Source organism: Phacochoerus africanus, chromosome 12, assembly GCF_016906955.1.
Source record: "Phacochoerus africanus isolate WHEZ1 chromosome 12, ROS_Pafr_v1, whole genome shotgun sequence".
NCBI classification, from domain to species: Eukaryota; Metazoa; Chordata; class Mammalia; order Artiodactyla; family Suidae; genus Phacochoerus; species Phacochoerus africanus.
The window spans coordinates 20,805,205-20,823,058 of record NC_062555.1 but is presented as its reverse complement, the minus strand read 5'-3'; the positions used below and the strand labels follow the sequence as shown (position 1 = coordinate 20,823,058).

Genomic DNA, 17,854 nt, shown 5'->3' with positions numbered 1-17,854 from the left:
GTGAGGAGCGTGGCCAGTGCGGCTGCGCGAGCTCCAGGGGCCGCGGGGCGTGGGCGGGGCTTTGGGAGCGCAGCCCCGGGGCGCCGGCCCTTGGCGTGAGTCGCGGAGGAGGCGGTTACTGCCTTCCGCTCTGCGGTAGTCGCCTGAGGCGTAGCGTTTTTGCGGCGCGTCATGGCGACTCAGCAGAGGCCTTTCCACTTGGTGGTGTTTGGCGCCTCTGGCTTCACCGGCCAGTTCGTGACCGAGGAGGTGGCTCGGGAGCAGGTGTCCCCAGAGCGGAGCACCAGCCTGCCCTGGGCTGTGGCGGGCCGTTGCCGGGAGAAGCTGCAGCGAGTGCTGGAGCGGGCGGCCATGAAGCTGGGTAAAGGGGGCGCGCTGGTCGGGGGTTCGGACACGGGGCTTCCCCTGCGGCCAGCGCCACTCTCTCCCCTGGAGCCCCCTTCTCAGGGCTGAGGGTTCTAGTCGCCTGAAATGAGCATTTCCTTAGCGGTGGTGCTTCCCAAGCCCTGCTCGAGGCCAGGAGGAGAGCAAAGCTTCAGATTTTGTCTAAGCTTTGTTGCATTCCCTAAACTAAAAAAATGGAGAAAGAATTAGCCCCTTGAATTTCTCCTTTGGCAGGAGGATCCTCGAAGGGGAAATAATCAGGAGCTTGAATGTCTCCTTCTCTGCCCCTTCCCCTGTTAGAGCCCGGGGCACCTGGTGGTCTCTGGGTGTTTTCGTGGATACACAAGCAGAGAGAGCACTGGTCTCCCCGGGATGAATTTGTGCTCTCCCTTTGCCTTGTGTTTTGGAGATGGAAGAGAAAGCTTAAGAGTTTCACTGATAACATTGCTGTGGCATTGGTTTTTTGCTTTATAAGAATTCTTCATCAGTCCCACTCTTCATCCAGAACCATTTTTAGGTGTTTTTGGCTTAGCAGTTTACTTATTCTTGTGTCATTCATTCCAGGTTTTTAATTGAGTGGTCTTTGTTTATGGTTGGTCCTATTCTAAGTGCTGGGAAGAGAGAGACACAGAGACCCTACCCTCGTGATCGGGGCGGTTGGGGGGGGGAGGGAAAGGGAGCGAGGAGATCTCTGGTTTAGGAGTCAGTGGTCTTGAAACTTGGCTGTTAATTTTCCACCCATTGTCTCCTGGTACAGACAAATAGCCCCTGGCGGAGTTCTGGTCATCCTTTGTGTTTCTCTTTAACCTGCATCTCACTTAGAATTGCATCCAGGGTCCTGTTTATGGTGGGAATTGTCACCACTTTAGCTGTGCAGAAGCTACTGTGTAGCCTAGACTCTCCTACACCTCTTCCTGCTGCCCCTAGGAAATACAGAATCTAGACCAAAGAGCTTTTTGGTCTTTCTTTACTTTTTCCAAGAGAGGGACTTTCACTCTTAAAAGAGACTCTTGCATTTCTTTTTCCTGTTCAACAAGTGTGTTATCTAGTTATCTGTTTGTGGTGCTCAGGTCAGTTTTTGGCAGGGAGTACACCTTGAGCCCTGAAGCCTGCCTTCCTTAGGGTATGGATTCAGTTTATTTCCATTATCTGCTTAATCAGGAACCTGCGTGGTGGTGCCTAGACGGCTTTTCACCTCAGTCCCTGTTTGCCGTATGGAGGTTGTTGTTAACAACTATCCTCTCCCTCATACTCTTCTTGTCAGACGTAATTGTTGAATAGTTGATGAGAATCTACTTTTATAATATAATTTTTTGTGGATTGGAAGTCTGCGCAGTCATCGACAAAGCATCTGAACAGTTGTAAAATGTTCACTTTGCGGCGTTTTCGCATTCCTAATGCTGGATGTCCTTTTAAAGGTTAGTGATGGTTTTTTTTTTTTAATAACTTAGTATTAACTGTTTTCCTCATGGTAGTTTCCTTTTTTCTACTAAGAACAGTTTTATCTTTTGTTTTAGAGGGAGAGTCAGCTTTCAGTATATGCAGTAAGTTTGCCATCCCTGGTTACTATGAGAAGAAGATTGGGGAGATTTCACTGCTATATCCAGATTTGCTTAAAACAGTTTATTTCTGATTTTGGGAAGACCGACACTGCCGTCTGAAGTTGGAATAATGATTTGTGATATCACTAATCCAGCCTCACTTGATGAGATGGCTAAACAGGCAGCAATTGTTCTCAATTGTGTTGGACCAGTAAGTAATCACCACTTTTGTATCAGAAGAAGGAATCTATTCATGTCTAGCAGAATGTGGTAGTTCCTGTTCCAGAGAAGCATAAGGGCAGGGGGCAGAAGACCTGATTCAGGGCCTTAACTTCATATGGGACGTGTTTCCTTCTCATAAGGAGCAAATGGATATAACCAAAGTCTCCTGAGAGAGAGACTCCGGGGGTGTGCTGGTTGAATTTAATGGTGACAGCAGTAATGGCCAAACTTTGTTTTTTTTGTACTGCATGCCCCTTAAGTAAAACAGTTTGACCCTGTACCCCGAATATACTTTTTATTTGTCTTTACATTACATTTGGGATTACTGTTCCAGGACAGATGTTAAGTACATGTACAAAGAAAGAGATCCAAAAAGGAGTCATTCCTTGATTCAGTGTTTATTGGTTGTTACCCGTATACGGCCGTAGTCTGGAGACGTCATGGGAATAAAACAAAATTGCTCGTGGAGCTTGCTGTCTGTTGAGGGAGACCAGTAAGGTTATGACAGTTGGTAAATGACCAGTGCTCTGAACTCTAGAACAGGGAGAGCAGATAAGGAGATGGGCACATCAGTCTCTGTGAGACGGGTGGTCCGGGAAGGTCTGTGTGAAGTCCTGAGTTTATACCGGGAGCCACAGGTAAGGCCGCCTCACCGGTCAGCAGATCTGGAGATAGAGGTTGAAAGTCCTCGGGAGACCTGTTGGAGTTGAAATGGAGGGAGTAGGTAAGAATTTTCAGGGAGAAGGGTGGGCAGCAGCTGTGGGGGCAGTTGTCCACGTCAGAATCCCCTGTGAGGCTCCTGAGACACAGGTGTCTGGAGTCTCCCCCAGACAACTTTTTACTGGAGGGGATTAGGGTGGGACTGAGTAACTGGCATGTTTAACAAGCGGCCCAGGTGATTCGAACCCAGTGGACGCCTGACCAGCCTGAGACATTTGGAGGTAGAATAGCCAAGAGGAAGGCCAAAATCTCTAAATGTGTTTCAGACGGTGAGGTGTCAAAATCACCCGATCTGATCCATTGAGTCCACAAGGAAAATAGAGCTTTGGCTGGTCTTCATTTTAATCTCAACTGTATTTCCATTTTATCTATGTGTAACCTGTGTGTTGTATCAGCAGAGTTGTTCATGTAAGTGATTTGTAAACTGATTCATATAGCTGGTAGATGAGGGAGTTAGGGAGTGAACTTGGGTCTTACTGCCTTAAAGCCCTTGTTTGTTCCTTGGCACTGCATTGCTTCAGCAGTTTGACATGGTTGGTAGAGGAGGGACCAGAACTGAAACACATCTGGTCTTCTTGAGGAGGCGGGGGCTATGGAGTCAGGTGGAGAGGAGGCTGTTTGACCTCCTGGAAAGGGTCCTTGCAGTGCCCTTTCTTTTCTTTGCAGTGTCCCTGTACTTGTTGGTTTCTTTCTTTGCTTTTTTGTTTCGGGCTGCCCCTGCATGTGGAAGTTCCCAGTCTAGGGTCGAATCGGAGTTGCAGCTGCTGGCCTGCGCCACAGCAACGCCAGATCCTTAACCTACTGAGTAAGGCCAGTGTTTGAACCTGTGTCTTCATGGATGCTAGTCGGATTTGCTTCTGCTGTACCACAACAGGCACTCCCTTTTAGCTGTTTCTTTTGAAGGCTAGAAGAAACGAATGATCTCCTTTGTCCATCTTATTCTTTGAGGAGTGAGAGAAGCAGAGGAGTTTGTGCTACTCCTTACCCTGCCCTCTCAAAGGGAAAAATGCCTCATGCCTCCTTTGAAATGGGACCGACTCTCACATATTATTACATAATAACCTTTTATTTTTATTTATTTATTTTTTTTTGTCTTTTTGTTGTTGTTGTTGTTGTTGTTGCTATTTCTTGGGCCGCTCCCGTGGCATATGGAGGTTCCCAGGCTAGGGGTTGAATCGGAGCTGTAGCCACCGGCCTACACCAGAGCCACAGCAACTCGGGATCTGAGCCGCATCTGCAACCTACACCACAGCTCACGGCAACGCCGGATCGTTAACCCACTGAGCAAGGGCAGGGACCAAACCCGCAACCTCATGGTTCCTAGTCGGATTTGTTAACCACTGCGCCACGACGGGAACTCCATCTTTTTATTTTTAATAACTTGAGTTTGAGCAAGACAAAACTTGGGAGATTCAGAATCGATTATGATACATACCAGAGTTCCCATTGTGGCTCAGCGGGTTAGGGACCCAACTAGTATCCCTATGAATGTGTGTTCCATCCATCCTTGGCCTCGCTCAGTGGGTTAAGGATCTGGCATTGCCATAAGCCATGGTGTAAGTCGTGGATGTGACTCACATCTGGGCTGGCAGCTGCAGTCCCCCCCCAAAAAAATAGTACAGACTCAAAATATCTACTCTGGCCAATATTAAATGTATTCCCTCCAAGCCTTCCCTGGTCCGGTTTTTCTTTATTTTGGCGGGTAGTGCGATTAGTTGTAGTTCTCCATGAGCAGCTACTCAGGAAGTCCAGTGATTTCTATCTTTGAAGTATGTCTCATCCTTAGTCCAGCCTTCCTCTTCCTTTGTCTCTTACCTGCCAGGAGTTTGGGTTTCTAATACCACAGGTCGAGTGATGTGTCTGTGCTGTAATCTTCAACCACCATCCCATTGAAAATCCTCCAGGAGAGCCCAGTCCTGCCGAAAAGATCACGTTCAATCTTGAGAGCATGATACACAGGGTCGTTCCGGATCTGGCCCACGTGTTTCTTTCCAGACCCCTTCCTTACCGCTCCCCTCTGGGCTGCTCTCTGGTTCGGGTATCCGGACCAGCCCACCCCTCTCTTTTTTGCACTTTTACAAACAGTTTTTCCTTTATTTGGATTTTCTTTTCCCTGGAAAATCCTACTGTTCTTCTGAATTCAACTCCCATCATCTCTTGTCTAAAACATCGGTGTGTTTTCAGTTGGAGGTAAGCACACATTCCTCTGTCGTTCCGTCATGTCTGTATTTATACTGTGAGGGTCAGTGTATTGCGGTTCTTTTCCCGTTTTTTGAGATTAGGCTGCTTTCTTTAATATTTGACAGCTGAATAACCAAGACTGTGCTTCCAAAATTCAGTGTTATTCTTTCACTTGCTAAGTAAGAGGAAACTGTTGGTGTTGTTTTTATTATTCCCTCAGTACCGATTTTATGGAGGACCTGTCGTAAGAGCATGTATTGAAATTGAAGCTAGTTGTATTGACATCTGTGGAGAACCTCAGATACGTAAAATGAAATGGAAAGAACAGAATTAACAGTGCATCTTTCTGTTCCAGTGAAAAATATTTAGTGCAATATTGCAGATATATTTTAGCAGCTGATTTGACTAAATGACTCCCTAGCATTTAGAGATGGAATTTCATTGAAAGCATGGTGGTATGATTTTAGCTTCAGTTTTCTTTCCTCCAACTACATTTATCTCAAGTCCTTTGTATATAGAATGTGTTGGGTTTTATAGGCACTGTGTGCTGTAAACAGAATTCATGAAAATCAAAATTGCTCAGAGTCATGCAACTCATAAATGGAAAACCTAGGACTTGAATTGAGATTTGCCTGCCTGGAGGAAGTGCAGTGTTCATAAGCCCTGAGCTACGCTGCCTGCTTTATAAGTGTAACCATGTATGTCCCTACAATCTCTCCTGACTCCCCTCATCAGTGTGCCATCAGAATGTATGTTTAGAGCTTATCAGTTGGTGATGTATATTGGAAAGTGTAGGAACATGTAAATCACCAAGACTGATATGAGAAGAGGAATAAAACATGAAGCAAAGAAGAAAATGATTTCATCTTATTTAAAATATTCGAGAGCAAAGGAAATGGTGAAAAGCCTCTAGGTTATAACGTCCTGTGAAAGTGATATCAAAACCTAATAATGATCTAGACTGTATATAAATGAGAAACTCAAATTGATAGAACCCAATTACAAATGGGCCAAAGAGATGAATAGAGGCTCGTCTCCTGTGTGGAATAATTCCAAATAATTCACGTAGCTGCTGTGCCTTTGAGGAGGGGAACCACAACCTCCGCCTCTTACGTATGGGCTGTGAGTGGTCCCTTCCTTCCAGTGTGTACAGTAGGGGAAGGAGTGGGGTGGGAGCACCGGGACGGATACTCTCAGCCTGGTGTTCAGGATCAACATCCAGAGTGATAAATCATGTTGAGCGTAGAGACTCTGTTTTTTTAAATTGAAGTATAGTTGATTTTTAATATTGTGTTTGTCTCCGATGTAGAGCAGAGTGGTTCAGTTACATACATATGTATATTCCAGATTTCTTTCCGTTATAAGTTATTACAAGATACTGAATGTAATTCCCTATGCTATACAGTTAATCCTTGTTGTTGATCTATTTTATATATAATAATGTCTATCTTTTTTTTTTTTAATTTTTGGTCTTTTTAGGACCACACCTGCAGCATATGGAGGTTCTCAGGCGAGGGGTCCAATCGGAGCTGTAGCCGCCGGCCTACGCCAGAGCCATAGCCACAAAGGATCCAAGCCACGTCTGACCTACACCACAGCTCATGGCAATACCGGATCCTTAACCCACTGAGCGAGGCCAGGGATCAAACCCACCAACTCATGGTTCCTAGTTGGATTTGTTTCTGTTGCAACACCACGGGAACTCCAGTCATGTCTATCTGTTAATGCCATACTCTCTGGGGAACCGTAAGTTTATTTTCTGTCTGTGAGATAGACTGTACTCTTGATAGGACATCATGAAATGGCACTTTACACCTGTATGTGGTCTTCTTCCCCCAAACCTGTAAGCCTAGTACAGTCATGAGGAAATCATGAGGTAGATCCCAGTGGAGGGCCATTGTGCAAGTGCCTGACCCGCACTGTGAAGGTCATCAAACATCAGGCAAGTCTCAGACGCCTTCACAGCCACAAGATGCCGGCAGAGACCTGACAATGTAATGTGGTGTCCTGTATGGGGTCCTGGGACAGAAAATGGACATTAGTTAGAATCAAAAGAAAGCCAAAGTGTGAGCTGTAGTTGATCCGAATGTAGCAATATTCATTAATTGTAATGAATATTAACGTAAAAGATCTAATGAGAGGGTTAACTGAGTGGGGGTACCTAGGAACTCTCTACCACTCAATTTTTCTGCAAATCTAAAAGTTCTTTAAAAAAGTAATTTTTTAAAAACTAGGCAAAACCTTTGAGAAGGTCTCGTTCACCTCTTGGACCCCTTCCTTTCCTCCCACTCGATTTTGTGTGCATGGAGGAGGTCTCTAATGATGTGCAACTGGATCCTGGGATGTGGGGTAACTTTGGTTGCATGATTTATATTTTAATAAGTATTGTTTTCCATGTAAAAGTCATTCTAAAAAATGAATTAAGTCAGATCAGCATATCTCCTTCACCACCTGGAACATGGTAGGTCTGTTTGCTGAATAACTGTCAAATATTCTGACAGTTAATGTTTTGCTGCAGAGTCATTTTGGTTAGCGTTTTCAAAGTTTAATTGCATTGTTCGTAAAGGCAAATCATAATATTGGTCTGGATGTTTCTGTGTAACTCTGATTCAGATCTTTTGTTTTGACTCTTTAGTTTCTAGAACTAATATATTGAAAGTATCACAAGAAAGCTGCAGAAAAAGGGGTTTATATCATTGGAAGCAGTGGCTTTGACTCCATTCCAGCAAATCTGGGAGTAATGTATACCAGAAATAAAATGAATGGTAATTATTGACCAATAAGCAATCATCCAGTTTAAAATAGGCTTCATGTCTGTAATTGTGATAAACTCTGCTTGGGAAAAGACACAAAACTCTAAGTGGGTAACAAGCTTTGTTTTTAATATAACTGTCCTTGTTAGGAAATGCTATTCACACTATTGTTTTGGAAGCATGGTTAGTATTATAAGTGTTCTAAAGTCAGGATTATCCATTGTTTGAATTTGGTTGCAGTCATAGCTATAAAATTTCTGAAAAAATTTTGGCAGGCATTATAAATTCAAACTTGCTTTGTTTAGGAATTAATACATCTTAAAGTATAATTTATATAGATACTTTAATTAGAAGGTATTAATCTTTTTAAGCCACAGAGCTAGAAAGTATTGAACAAAGTTTTTTACATCTTTTTTATTTCATCTGTAAAATGGAGACACTAAGAATGAAAAATATCGCTAATATAGTAAAACAATAGAAGTTATTTATTTATTTTTTTATCTTTTTGCCATTTCTTGGGCCACTCCCGCGGCATATGGAGGTTCCCAGGCTAGGGGTCTAATTGGAGCTGTAGCCGCCGGCCTACGCCAGAGCCACAGCAACATGGGATCTGAGCCGAGTCTTCAACCTACACCACAGCTCACGGCAACGCTGGGTCCTTAACCCACTGAGCAAGGGCAGGGATCGAACCCGCAACCTCATGGTTTCCTAGTTGGAGTTGTTAACCACTGCGCCACGACGGGAACTCCAACAATAGAAGTTATTAATCTCATGCATGTATAAAAATTGTCCAAGAGTTCCTACTGTGGGGCAGCAGGAGTGGCGGTGTCTCTGCAGCACCAGGATGCAGGTTCATTTCCTGGCCTGGAACAGTGGGTTAAAGGATCCAGTGTTGCTGCAGCTGCTGCATAGGTCGCAGCTGTGTCTCAGACCTGATCCCTGGCCCAGGAACTCCATGTGCCGTGGGATGGCCAAAAAAGAAAAAACAAATAGTGTCCATTTAGAAAATGACCTGGGATTTCTTCTATGGTGCTTTGGTGAAGGATCTGCATTGTCACTGCAGCAGCTCGGCTCACTGCTGTGGTGCAGGTTCAGTCCCTGGCCAAGGAGTGTTGCAAATGCAGCTAAAGATAAACAACCCTACCCCCCCCCCCAAAAACAAGAGAACAACAAAAAAAGAAAATGACCTGAAACAAATACAGTTCTGTATACACCATCATAGAGCTTCAAAAGATGGAATGTGTTCCAGTTTATATTAAAAAGGTAACTCTGAAGCCAAAGTTCAGGAAGGGTAACATATGTGTACCCCCCACCCCATGCTCACTCACACCCCCTACACACACTCAGTCACACCCACAGGCAAAATAGAAAACTATAAATCATTCTTGCTTGTGAAGCTAGTAGCAAAAAGAGAATGCTAAGTAGAGTTTTAATAAATATCCAATGGCATTTTGAAGGAATAATATATGAACACCAAGGTTTATTAGGAAGTTACATAATCATCACTTTAGAACCTCAAAGGCACAAATTAATGCCATTTCAATAAATGAATTGAAAATTCATGCCATTTACTGATTTTAGATTTTTAGAAACTGAGGAATAGCATACTGTGTTAACACAATGAATGTCAAAAAGCAGAACCATAATAATGATGAAACGCTAGAACCATTTCCAATGAGAAGAAGGCTGTGAATTGAACATCTTAAAATATTTATTTAGTCCTCTCATCCATGGATCTGGTATTTTCCGTTTGTTAATCTATTAAAAAATCTCTGCTTATAAAGTTTAGAATTTTTTTCATGGTGGCCCTCACATGTTTTTTATTGAAGTTATTCTTAAATATTTAATAGTTTTTATTTTGAATAGATCCTTTTTTATTAAGGGAGAAATATTTAAGATTTGTTTTTATTTATTAAATTTTTTTTTTTTTTGCATTTCAGGGCCACCCCTGCAGCATATGGAGGTTCCCAGGATAGGGGTCAAATCAGAGCTGTAGCCACTGGCCTCCGCCACAGCAAGGTCAGATCTGAGCCGCATCTGCGACCTACACCACAGCTCAAGGCAATGCCGGATCCTTAACCCACTGGGTGAGGCCAGGGATCGAACCTGCATCCTCATGGATCCTAGTCACATTTGTTTCCAATGAGCCACAGTGGGAACTCCTAAGATTTGTTTTAAAGCTTTTTTTTAACACACTAAAACATAAGAGTCAGCATTTTAACAAATACTTGAGCTCATTTTTGATGCAGGTGGTTCACATTTTATACACACTGCTTTAGGTGGGGGATGTTCATTCTGTATGCAGGGTCAGATCACAGAGCCATATGTCAAGGCCACATTCTCTTCCCAACCCTCAGAATCATCTCCAGTAAGTTAGACTCTAATGCTGTAGTCTTGGCTTTTGTCAGTGCTGGACAAGGGATGTTTATGTGGCTTTAGTTCTTTTCTGCTTTAACGTCATTGTTAATGACATGATCATTAGTTGCCTTACTCAGGGTCACCTAAGGCCCCCCATTTTAATTTTCTGTTGGAATTAAAACACAGTTGGAGTTGCCCTTGTGGCGCAGTGGAAACAAATCCGACTAGGAACCATGAGGTTATGGGTTCAATCCCTGGCATCGCTGAGTGGATTAAGGATCCAGCATTGCTGTGAGCTGGGGTGTAGGTTGCAGATGCGGCTTGGATCTGTCATTGCTGTGACTGTGGTATAGGTCGGTAGCTGTAGCTCCAATTCGACCCCCAGCCTGGGAATCTCCATATGTGGCAAGTGTAGCCCTAAAAAGCAAAAAAAACCAAAAAAAAACAAAAAACCCCAAACAAACAAAAAAACTAGGAATACTGCCTTCTAAGAAATTGATATATTTTATCAGATTTTGAGAATTAGCTAGCCCTTTATGTTTTTCTTTTGTCTTCGTGCTCTCAGTAAGCTCAAAGATTAGTTAAATACTTAACTACTGTACATATATACTAGTCCTCATGGTTAATATCACTGATTTCTCCCCATTTTTCTGGCCTTGGTTTTCTGTTTTTATGTTTTACTCATTATAATTTATTTCATCTAAACAGCTCTAAGTATTTTGTTTGCCAGCACAAAGGCTCATTTTGGTACATCTGTACATCCATTGTAAATCACTACCAGTGAGTCTTCTTGAAAGCTCTCAGATTGGAAAATAGAATAATTGCCATAGATGCAGTTTTGAGAACTGATGGCCTTGTAGAATAAATGAACTGGAATTCTTGCATTATTGAAAGAGATTCTTAGCCTTGTGAGTTTGAATCCTAGAAAAGATTTTGTCAGTGGCAGGTAGTCTTTTTCTGGATTTAGCTGCTTCCTAAGTCTGTTTACAATAACCTAATAATAATGTTATACACAGATTTTTCTGATTCTGTCAGCTGTAGGTTTAACAAAAATGTTCCCTAAATGAACAGAAATAGCTTATTATTGTTTTTCCAGGTTAATAGATTTTTATTTGATTTTACTTTTACTGTTTCCCTCCTCTTTTAGGTACACTGACTGCTGTGGAAAGTTTTCTGACTCTACATTCAGGACCTGAGGTTAGTTTTTGTTTGTCACATCTTTTCTACGTTAATATTTAAAGCATTTTGGAAATAACAGATGCTTGGTTAAAAGAAAAAAAAGTTTAAATTGAGGCATTCCCATCGTGGCGCAGGAGGGAGTGAATCTGACTAGGAACCATGAGGTTGCAGGTTCAATCCTTGGCCTCACTCAGTGGGTTAAGGATCCGGCATTGCCGTGAGCTGTGATGTAGGTCGCAGACATGGCTCGGATCTGGCGTTGCTGTGGCTGTGGTGTAGGCTGGCGGCTACAGGTCCAATTGGACCCCTCGCCTGGGAACCTCCATATGCTGTGGGTGTGGCCCTAAAAAGAAGAAAAGACAGAAAAAAAAGTTTCTATTAATTAAATTGTACATATAGTTGTAATTTTAATGTGTGAAAGTCACTGTTTGAATTTTTTCTTTTTGTTTTTGTTTAATTTTTAAGTTATAGTTGATTTAGAATGTCTTTTCAATTTCTGCTGTACAGCAAAGTGACCCAGTCATATATGATATACACATTCCTTTTCTTACATTCTCCTCCATCATGTGCCATCACCAGTAATTAGATATCGTTCCCTGTGCTATATTGCAGGATCTCATTGCTTGGTCACTCCAAATGCAACAGTTTGCATCTGCTAACCCCAAACGCCCAGTCCATCCCATTCCCTCCCCCTCGGCAACCACAAGTCTGTTCTCCAAGTCCATGAGTTTGTTTCTTTTCTGTAGATAGGGTCATTTGTGCCATATGTTAGATTCCAGATATAAGTGATATCATATGGTGTTTGTCTTTCTCTTTCTGACTGACTTCACTTAGTATGAGAGTCTCTGGTTCTATCAATGTTGCTGCAAATGGCATTCTTTTGTTCTTTTGTATGGCTGAGTAGGATTCCATTGTGTGTAAGTACCACATTCCCAATCCGTTCATCTGTCGATGAACATTTAGGTTGTTTCCATGTCTTGGCTATTGTGAATAGTGCTGCAGTGAACACACGGATGCGTGTATGTGTTTTGTTTTTTTTTTAAATGTGTGTGTGTGTATCTTTTTCTAGGGCTGCACCTGTGGCATATGGAGGTTCCCAGGCTTGGGGTCCAATCGGAGCTGTAGCTGCCGGCCTATGCCACAGCCACAGCAATTCAGGATCCAAGCCATGTCTGAGACCTACACCACAGCTCCCGGCAATGCCAGATCCTTAACCCACTGAGCGAGGCCATGGATCGAACCTGCAACCTCATGGTTCCTAGTTGGATTCATTAACCACTGAGCCATGTTGGGAACTCCGCATGTATCTTTTTCAATGAAAGTTTTGTCTTGATATCTGCTGAGGAATGGGACTTCTGGATCATATGGCAGTTCTAGATTTGTTTTCTGATGTACCTTCCATACTGTTTTCCATAGTGGTTGTACAAATTTACTTTCCCATCAGCAGGGTAGGAGGGTTTCCTTTTCTCTACACCCTCTCCAACATTTGTTATTTGTAGACTTATTAATGATAGCCATTCTGACTGGTGTGAAGTGGTACCTCATTGTAGCTTTTTTTCCCTCTTCATTGTAGTTTTGATCTGCATTTCTCTAATATGTAGTAATGTCGAGCATTTTTTCTTGTGCCTGTTGGCCATCCAGACATCTTCTTTGGAGAAGTGTCTCTTCAGGTCTTCTGCCCATTTTTCAGTTGGGTTGTTTGGTTTTTTTTTTGCTGTTGAGTTATATGAATAGTTTGTATATTTTGGAGATTAAGCCCTTGTCGGCTGCGTGGTTTGCAACTATTTTCTCCCATTCTGTAGGTTGTCTTTTTGTTTCTTTTATGGTTTCCTTTGCTGTGCAAAAAGCTTTTTAGTTTGATTAGGTCCAGCTGGTTTCTTTTTGGTTTTATTTCTGTTGCCTGAGGAGGCTGACCTGAGAAAACATTTGTTGGGTTGATGTCACAGAATGTTTTGGCTATGTTCTTTTCTAGGAGTTTGATGGTGTCTTGTGTTATGTTTAAGTCTTTAAATCATTTGGAGTTGACTTTTGTTCATGGTGTGAGGGTGTGTTCTAGTTTCACTGATGTACATGCAGTGCTCTGGTTTTGCCAGAACCACTTGGTAAAGAGCCTGTTTCCCCTTTAATATTCTTGCCTCCTTTGTTGAAGATTAATTGACCATAGGTGTCTGGGTTCATTTCTGGGTTCTCTGTTGTTCTACTGGTCTGTGTGTCTGTTTTGGGACCAGTACTATACTGCCTTGATGACTGGAGCTTTGTAAGGTCTGAAGTCTGGGAGAGTTATGTCTCCAGCTTGGTTTTTGTTCCTCCAGATTGCATTGGCAATTCTAGGTCTTTATAGTTCCATATAAACTTTTGGATTGTTTGTGGTAGTTCTGTGAAAAATGACCTGGGTATTTTGAGAGGGATTGCGTTGAGTCTGTAGATTGCTTTGGGTAGTATGGCCATTTTAATGATATTACTTCTTCTAATTTAGAAGCATGGAATATCTTTCTATTTCTTTGAATCCTCTTTTTATTTCTTTGAGGAATGTTTGATAGTTTCACCTCCTTAGATTTATTCCTAGATTTATTAGATTTTGGGGGGTGTGATTTTAAATGGTATTGTATTTTTATATTCCCTTTCTAATATTTCATTGGTAGGATCCAGAAATGCAAGTGATTTCTGAATGTTAATCTTGTACTCTGCTGCTTTGCTGAATTTGTTGATCAGTTTGAGTAGTTTTTGTGTGGTGTCCTTAGGGTTTTCCATATATAGTATCCTGTCATCTATGTAGAGTGACAGGTTTAGCTCTTCTCTTCGAATCTGGATATGTTTCACTTCTTTTGTTTGTCTAATTGCTGTGGCTAGGACTTCCAATACTATGTTGAATAAAAGTGAGAGTGGGCATCCTTGTCTTGGTCCAGATGTGAGTGGGAAGGCTTTCAGCTGTTCTCATTGAGTATTGTGTTGGCTGTGGGCTTGTCATAAATGGCTTTGATTGTGTTAAGGTTTGGGAAGAGTTTTTAATCAGGAATGGGTGTAGGACTTTGTCAGATGCTTTTTTGGCATCTGTTGAGATGCTCCTATGGTTTTTTGGCTTTTCTGTTGTTAATGTGGTGTATGACATTGATTTGTATGTGTTGAACCATCCTTGTGAACCTGGGATGACTCCTACGTGGTCATGGTGTGCAATCTTTTGTATATGCTGTTGGATTCAGTTGGCTAAAATTTTGATGAAAATGATTGCATCTATATTCATCAAAGATACTGGCCTGTAATTTTCTTTCTTGGTAGTATCTTTGTCTGGTGTTGGTGTTAGGGTGATGGTGGCTTCCTGGATTGTCTTTGGGAGTGTTCCTTCTTCAGCCTTTTGGAAAAGTTTAAGGAGGATGGGTATAGGTTCTGTGTGTGTTTGGTAGAATTTGCCTGTGAAGCCATCTGGCCCTGGACTTTTTTTGGTAGGGAGTGTTTTTATGACATATTCCATTTCATTTCTAGTGATGGGGTCTGTTCAGTTGATCTGGTTCTTCTTGATTGAGTGTTGGTGGGCTGTAAGCCTCTAGAAAGTTTTCCATTTCTTCGAGGGTGTCCAATTTGTTGGCATATAATTGATGGTATTCTCTTATGGTTTTGGATTTCTGCAGTATCCTTTGAGATTTCTCCTTTTTCTTTTCATATTTTGTTTGAGTTCTTGCTCTTCTCTTCTTGGGGAGCCTGGCCAGATGTTCGTCAAGTTGGTTTACCCTTTCAAAGAACCAGGTCTTGGTTTTACTGATTTTTTTTCTATTGTGTTTTAACTCTCTCTTGTGTTGATTTTCTCTCTGATCTTTATGACTTCCTTGCTTCTGCTGACTTTAGGTTTGTTTGTTCTTTTTCTAATTCATTTAGGTGGTGTGTTAAGTTTTCAATTTGAGATCTTTCTTCTTTTTTGAGGAAGGCTTGTATTGCTATGAACTTCCTTCTAAGAACTGCTTTTGTGGCATCCTGTAGATTTTGATGGGTTGTGTTTTCATTATCATTTGTCCTGAGGTCTTTTAACTTGCATTTTGATTTCCCCATTGACCCACTGAGTTTTTCGTAGCATGTTGTTTCATCTCCATGTAGTCATTTTTTTCTCATTTCTTTACCTGTGGTTGATGTCTAGTTTCATGCCATTGTGGTCAGAGGAGATATTTGCAATAATGTCTATACTCTTACATTTGTTGAGGTGAGTTTTGTGGCCCAGTATGTCGTCATTCCTTGAAAATGTTCTGTGTGCACTTGAAAAGAAGGTATATTGTGATTTGTTTGGATGTAATGTCCTGAAGATGTCAATCAAGTCTCTCTTTTCTGTTGTGTCATTAAGATTCCTGTTGCTGTATTGATCTTCTGTCTAGAGGATCTGTCCATTGATGTGAATGGGGTGTTGGAAGTCTTCTGCTGTTATTGTATTCCCATCCTTTTCTCCTTTTATGTCTGCTAGTATTTGTTGTGTGTGTCTGGGTGCTCCTATATTAGGGGCATATATATTGACAAGTGTAATATCCTCTTCTTGAATGGATTCTGTTATCATTAAATAGGGTCCTTTTTCTTTATGGGCCTACGTTTTGAAGTCTCTTTTGTCTGATAGGAGTATTGCAACTCCCGCTTTCCTGTTTTTTCCATTTGTGTGAAGTAGCTTTTTCCAAACACTCACTTTCAAACCACATGTGTCCTTTGCCATAAGGTGAGTCTCTTGTAGGCAGCATGTCATAGGCTCTTGTGTTTTTATCCAGTCTGCCACTCTGTGTCTTTTGATTCGAGCATTCAGGCCATTGACATTTAAAGTAATTGTCGATGAGTATGTATTTATTGCCATTTTAAACCTTGTTTACCAGTTGATTCTGTTTTTCTTTGTTCTTTCCTTTTTTGGATTGGATGATTTCCTTTTATTGTCTGCTTGTGTCCTCTTCTTTTTAGTTTTTGTGACTGTATTGTTTGGTTTTGACTTGTGGTTGCCCTGTTTTTCAGTTATGTTAACCCCTACCTATATCTGCTTGCCTGATAGTCATATAGGCTCCAAGACATTCTAAAAAAAAAAAAAAAAAGAGTCTAGATTTTCTTTTTCCTTCCCCACATTGTATGATTTTGAAGTCCTTTTTAAACATCTTCATGTTTGTCCTTTTGCTATTCCTTGTGTTTATCGTCATTTTATAGTAGGTTTTTTTCTCCCTTTTAGATCTGTATACTGGCTTATTTAAGTGATTTCTCTCCAATTGTGATTTCCTCCATCTTATTTCTTCTTTTTTTATTTAGAGAAGCCCTTTCAGTATTTCTTGGAGAATGGATTTTGTATTGCTATACTCTTTTAGCTTTTGTTCGTCGGAGAAAAACTGTATTTCTCCTTGTATTTTAAATGATATTCTTCCTGGGTAGAGTACACTAGGCTGCAAATGTTTCCCTTTTAGAACTTCCAATATATCTTGGCACTCTCTTCTGCCCTGTATTGCTTCTATAGAGAAATGAGCTGATAGCATTATGGTGGTTCCCTTATAATTAATTCTTTGTTTTCCTCTTGCTGCCTTTGATTCCTCTCTTTAACTTTTGCCATTTTTATTTTAGTATGTCTTGGTGTGGGACTGTTTGGGTTCACCTTGTTTGGGGCCCTCTGTGCTTCCTGTATCTTGATGTCTCTTTCCTTTAATTTGGAATGTTTTCATCCATAATTTCATCAAATATATTTTCAGTCCCATTGTCTTTTTCTTCTCCTTCTGGAATCCCTGTTTTGTGTAGATTGGCCTGCTCTATATTATGCCATGGAGCTCTTCCATTGCTTCTGTGGTTTTTTCATTTGGTTTTGTATCTGCTGTCCTGATTGGGTGGGTGATTTCCAATATTCTATCTTCCAAGTCACTAATTTGTTCCTCTGCATTATTCTTTCTGCTCCTCAGTGCCTTTAACTCAGTTTGTGTCTCTGCAAACGAACTTTCTCATTTTTCTTGGCTCCTGGTTATGTTTTCGAGTTCCTTTCTAAAGTAGTCTGCACTGCTGTTCATATCAGTTCTTAATTCCTTAATAATTCACTCTTAATTCCTTCAGCATCTTCACTGTCTCTTTTTTTTTTTTTTGGTCTTTTTGCTGTTTCTTGGGCCACTCACGTGGCATATGGAAGTTCCCAGGCTAGGGGTTGAATCGGAGCTGTAGCCACCGGCCTACGCCAGAGCCACAGCAACGCGGGATCCGAGCCACGTCTGCAACCTACACCACAGCTCACGGCAACGCTGGATTGTTAACCCACTGAGCAAGGGCAGGGACCGAACCCGCAACCTCATGGTTCCTAGTCGGATTCGTTAACCACTGCGCCACGACGGAACTCCCATTCACTGTATCTTTTTGAACTCAGTGCCTGTTAGACTGCAGAGGTCTGTTTCACTCTTTACTCCCTCAGGGGAATTCTCCTGTTCTTGTAACTGGGAATGGTTCCTGAGCTGCTTCATTCTGCTTCTATTTTTCTTATTCTGTGTGTTTCGGGAAAACAACTACTGTAGACTCCGAGGGCTCTTCATAGGCAAGAGC

At 41.7% G+C, this 17,854-nt stretch overlaps 1 protein-coding gene across 1 annotated transcript in view; it reads left to right on the top strand.

Moving 5' to 3' along the window:
* LOC125112655 (saccharopine dehydrogenase-like oxidoreductase) overlaps positions 1–17,854 on the top strand; it is a 55,016-nt gene continuing 37,162 nt past the window's right edge. Inside the window, 5 exon segments of the mRNA XM_047754995.1 lie at positions 1–361; positions 2,024–2,136; positions 5,269–5,347; positions 7,682–7,813; positions 11,307–11,356. Of these exon segments, the coding sequence (XP_047610951.1) occupies positions 172–361; positions 2,024–2,136; positions 5,269–5,347; positions 7,682–7,813; positions 11,307–11,356 (564 nt within the window). The 5' untranslated portion in view covers positions 1–171.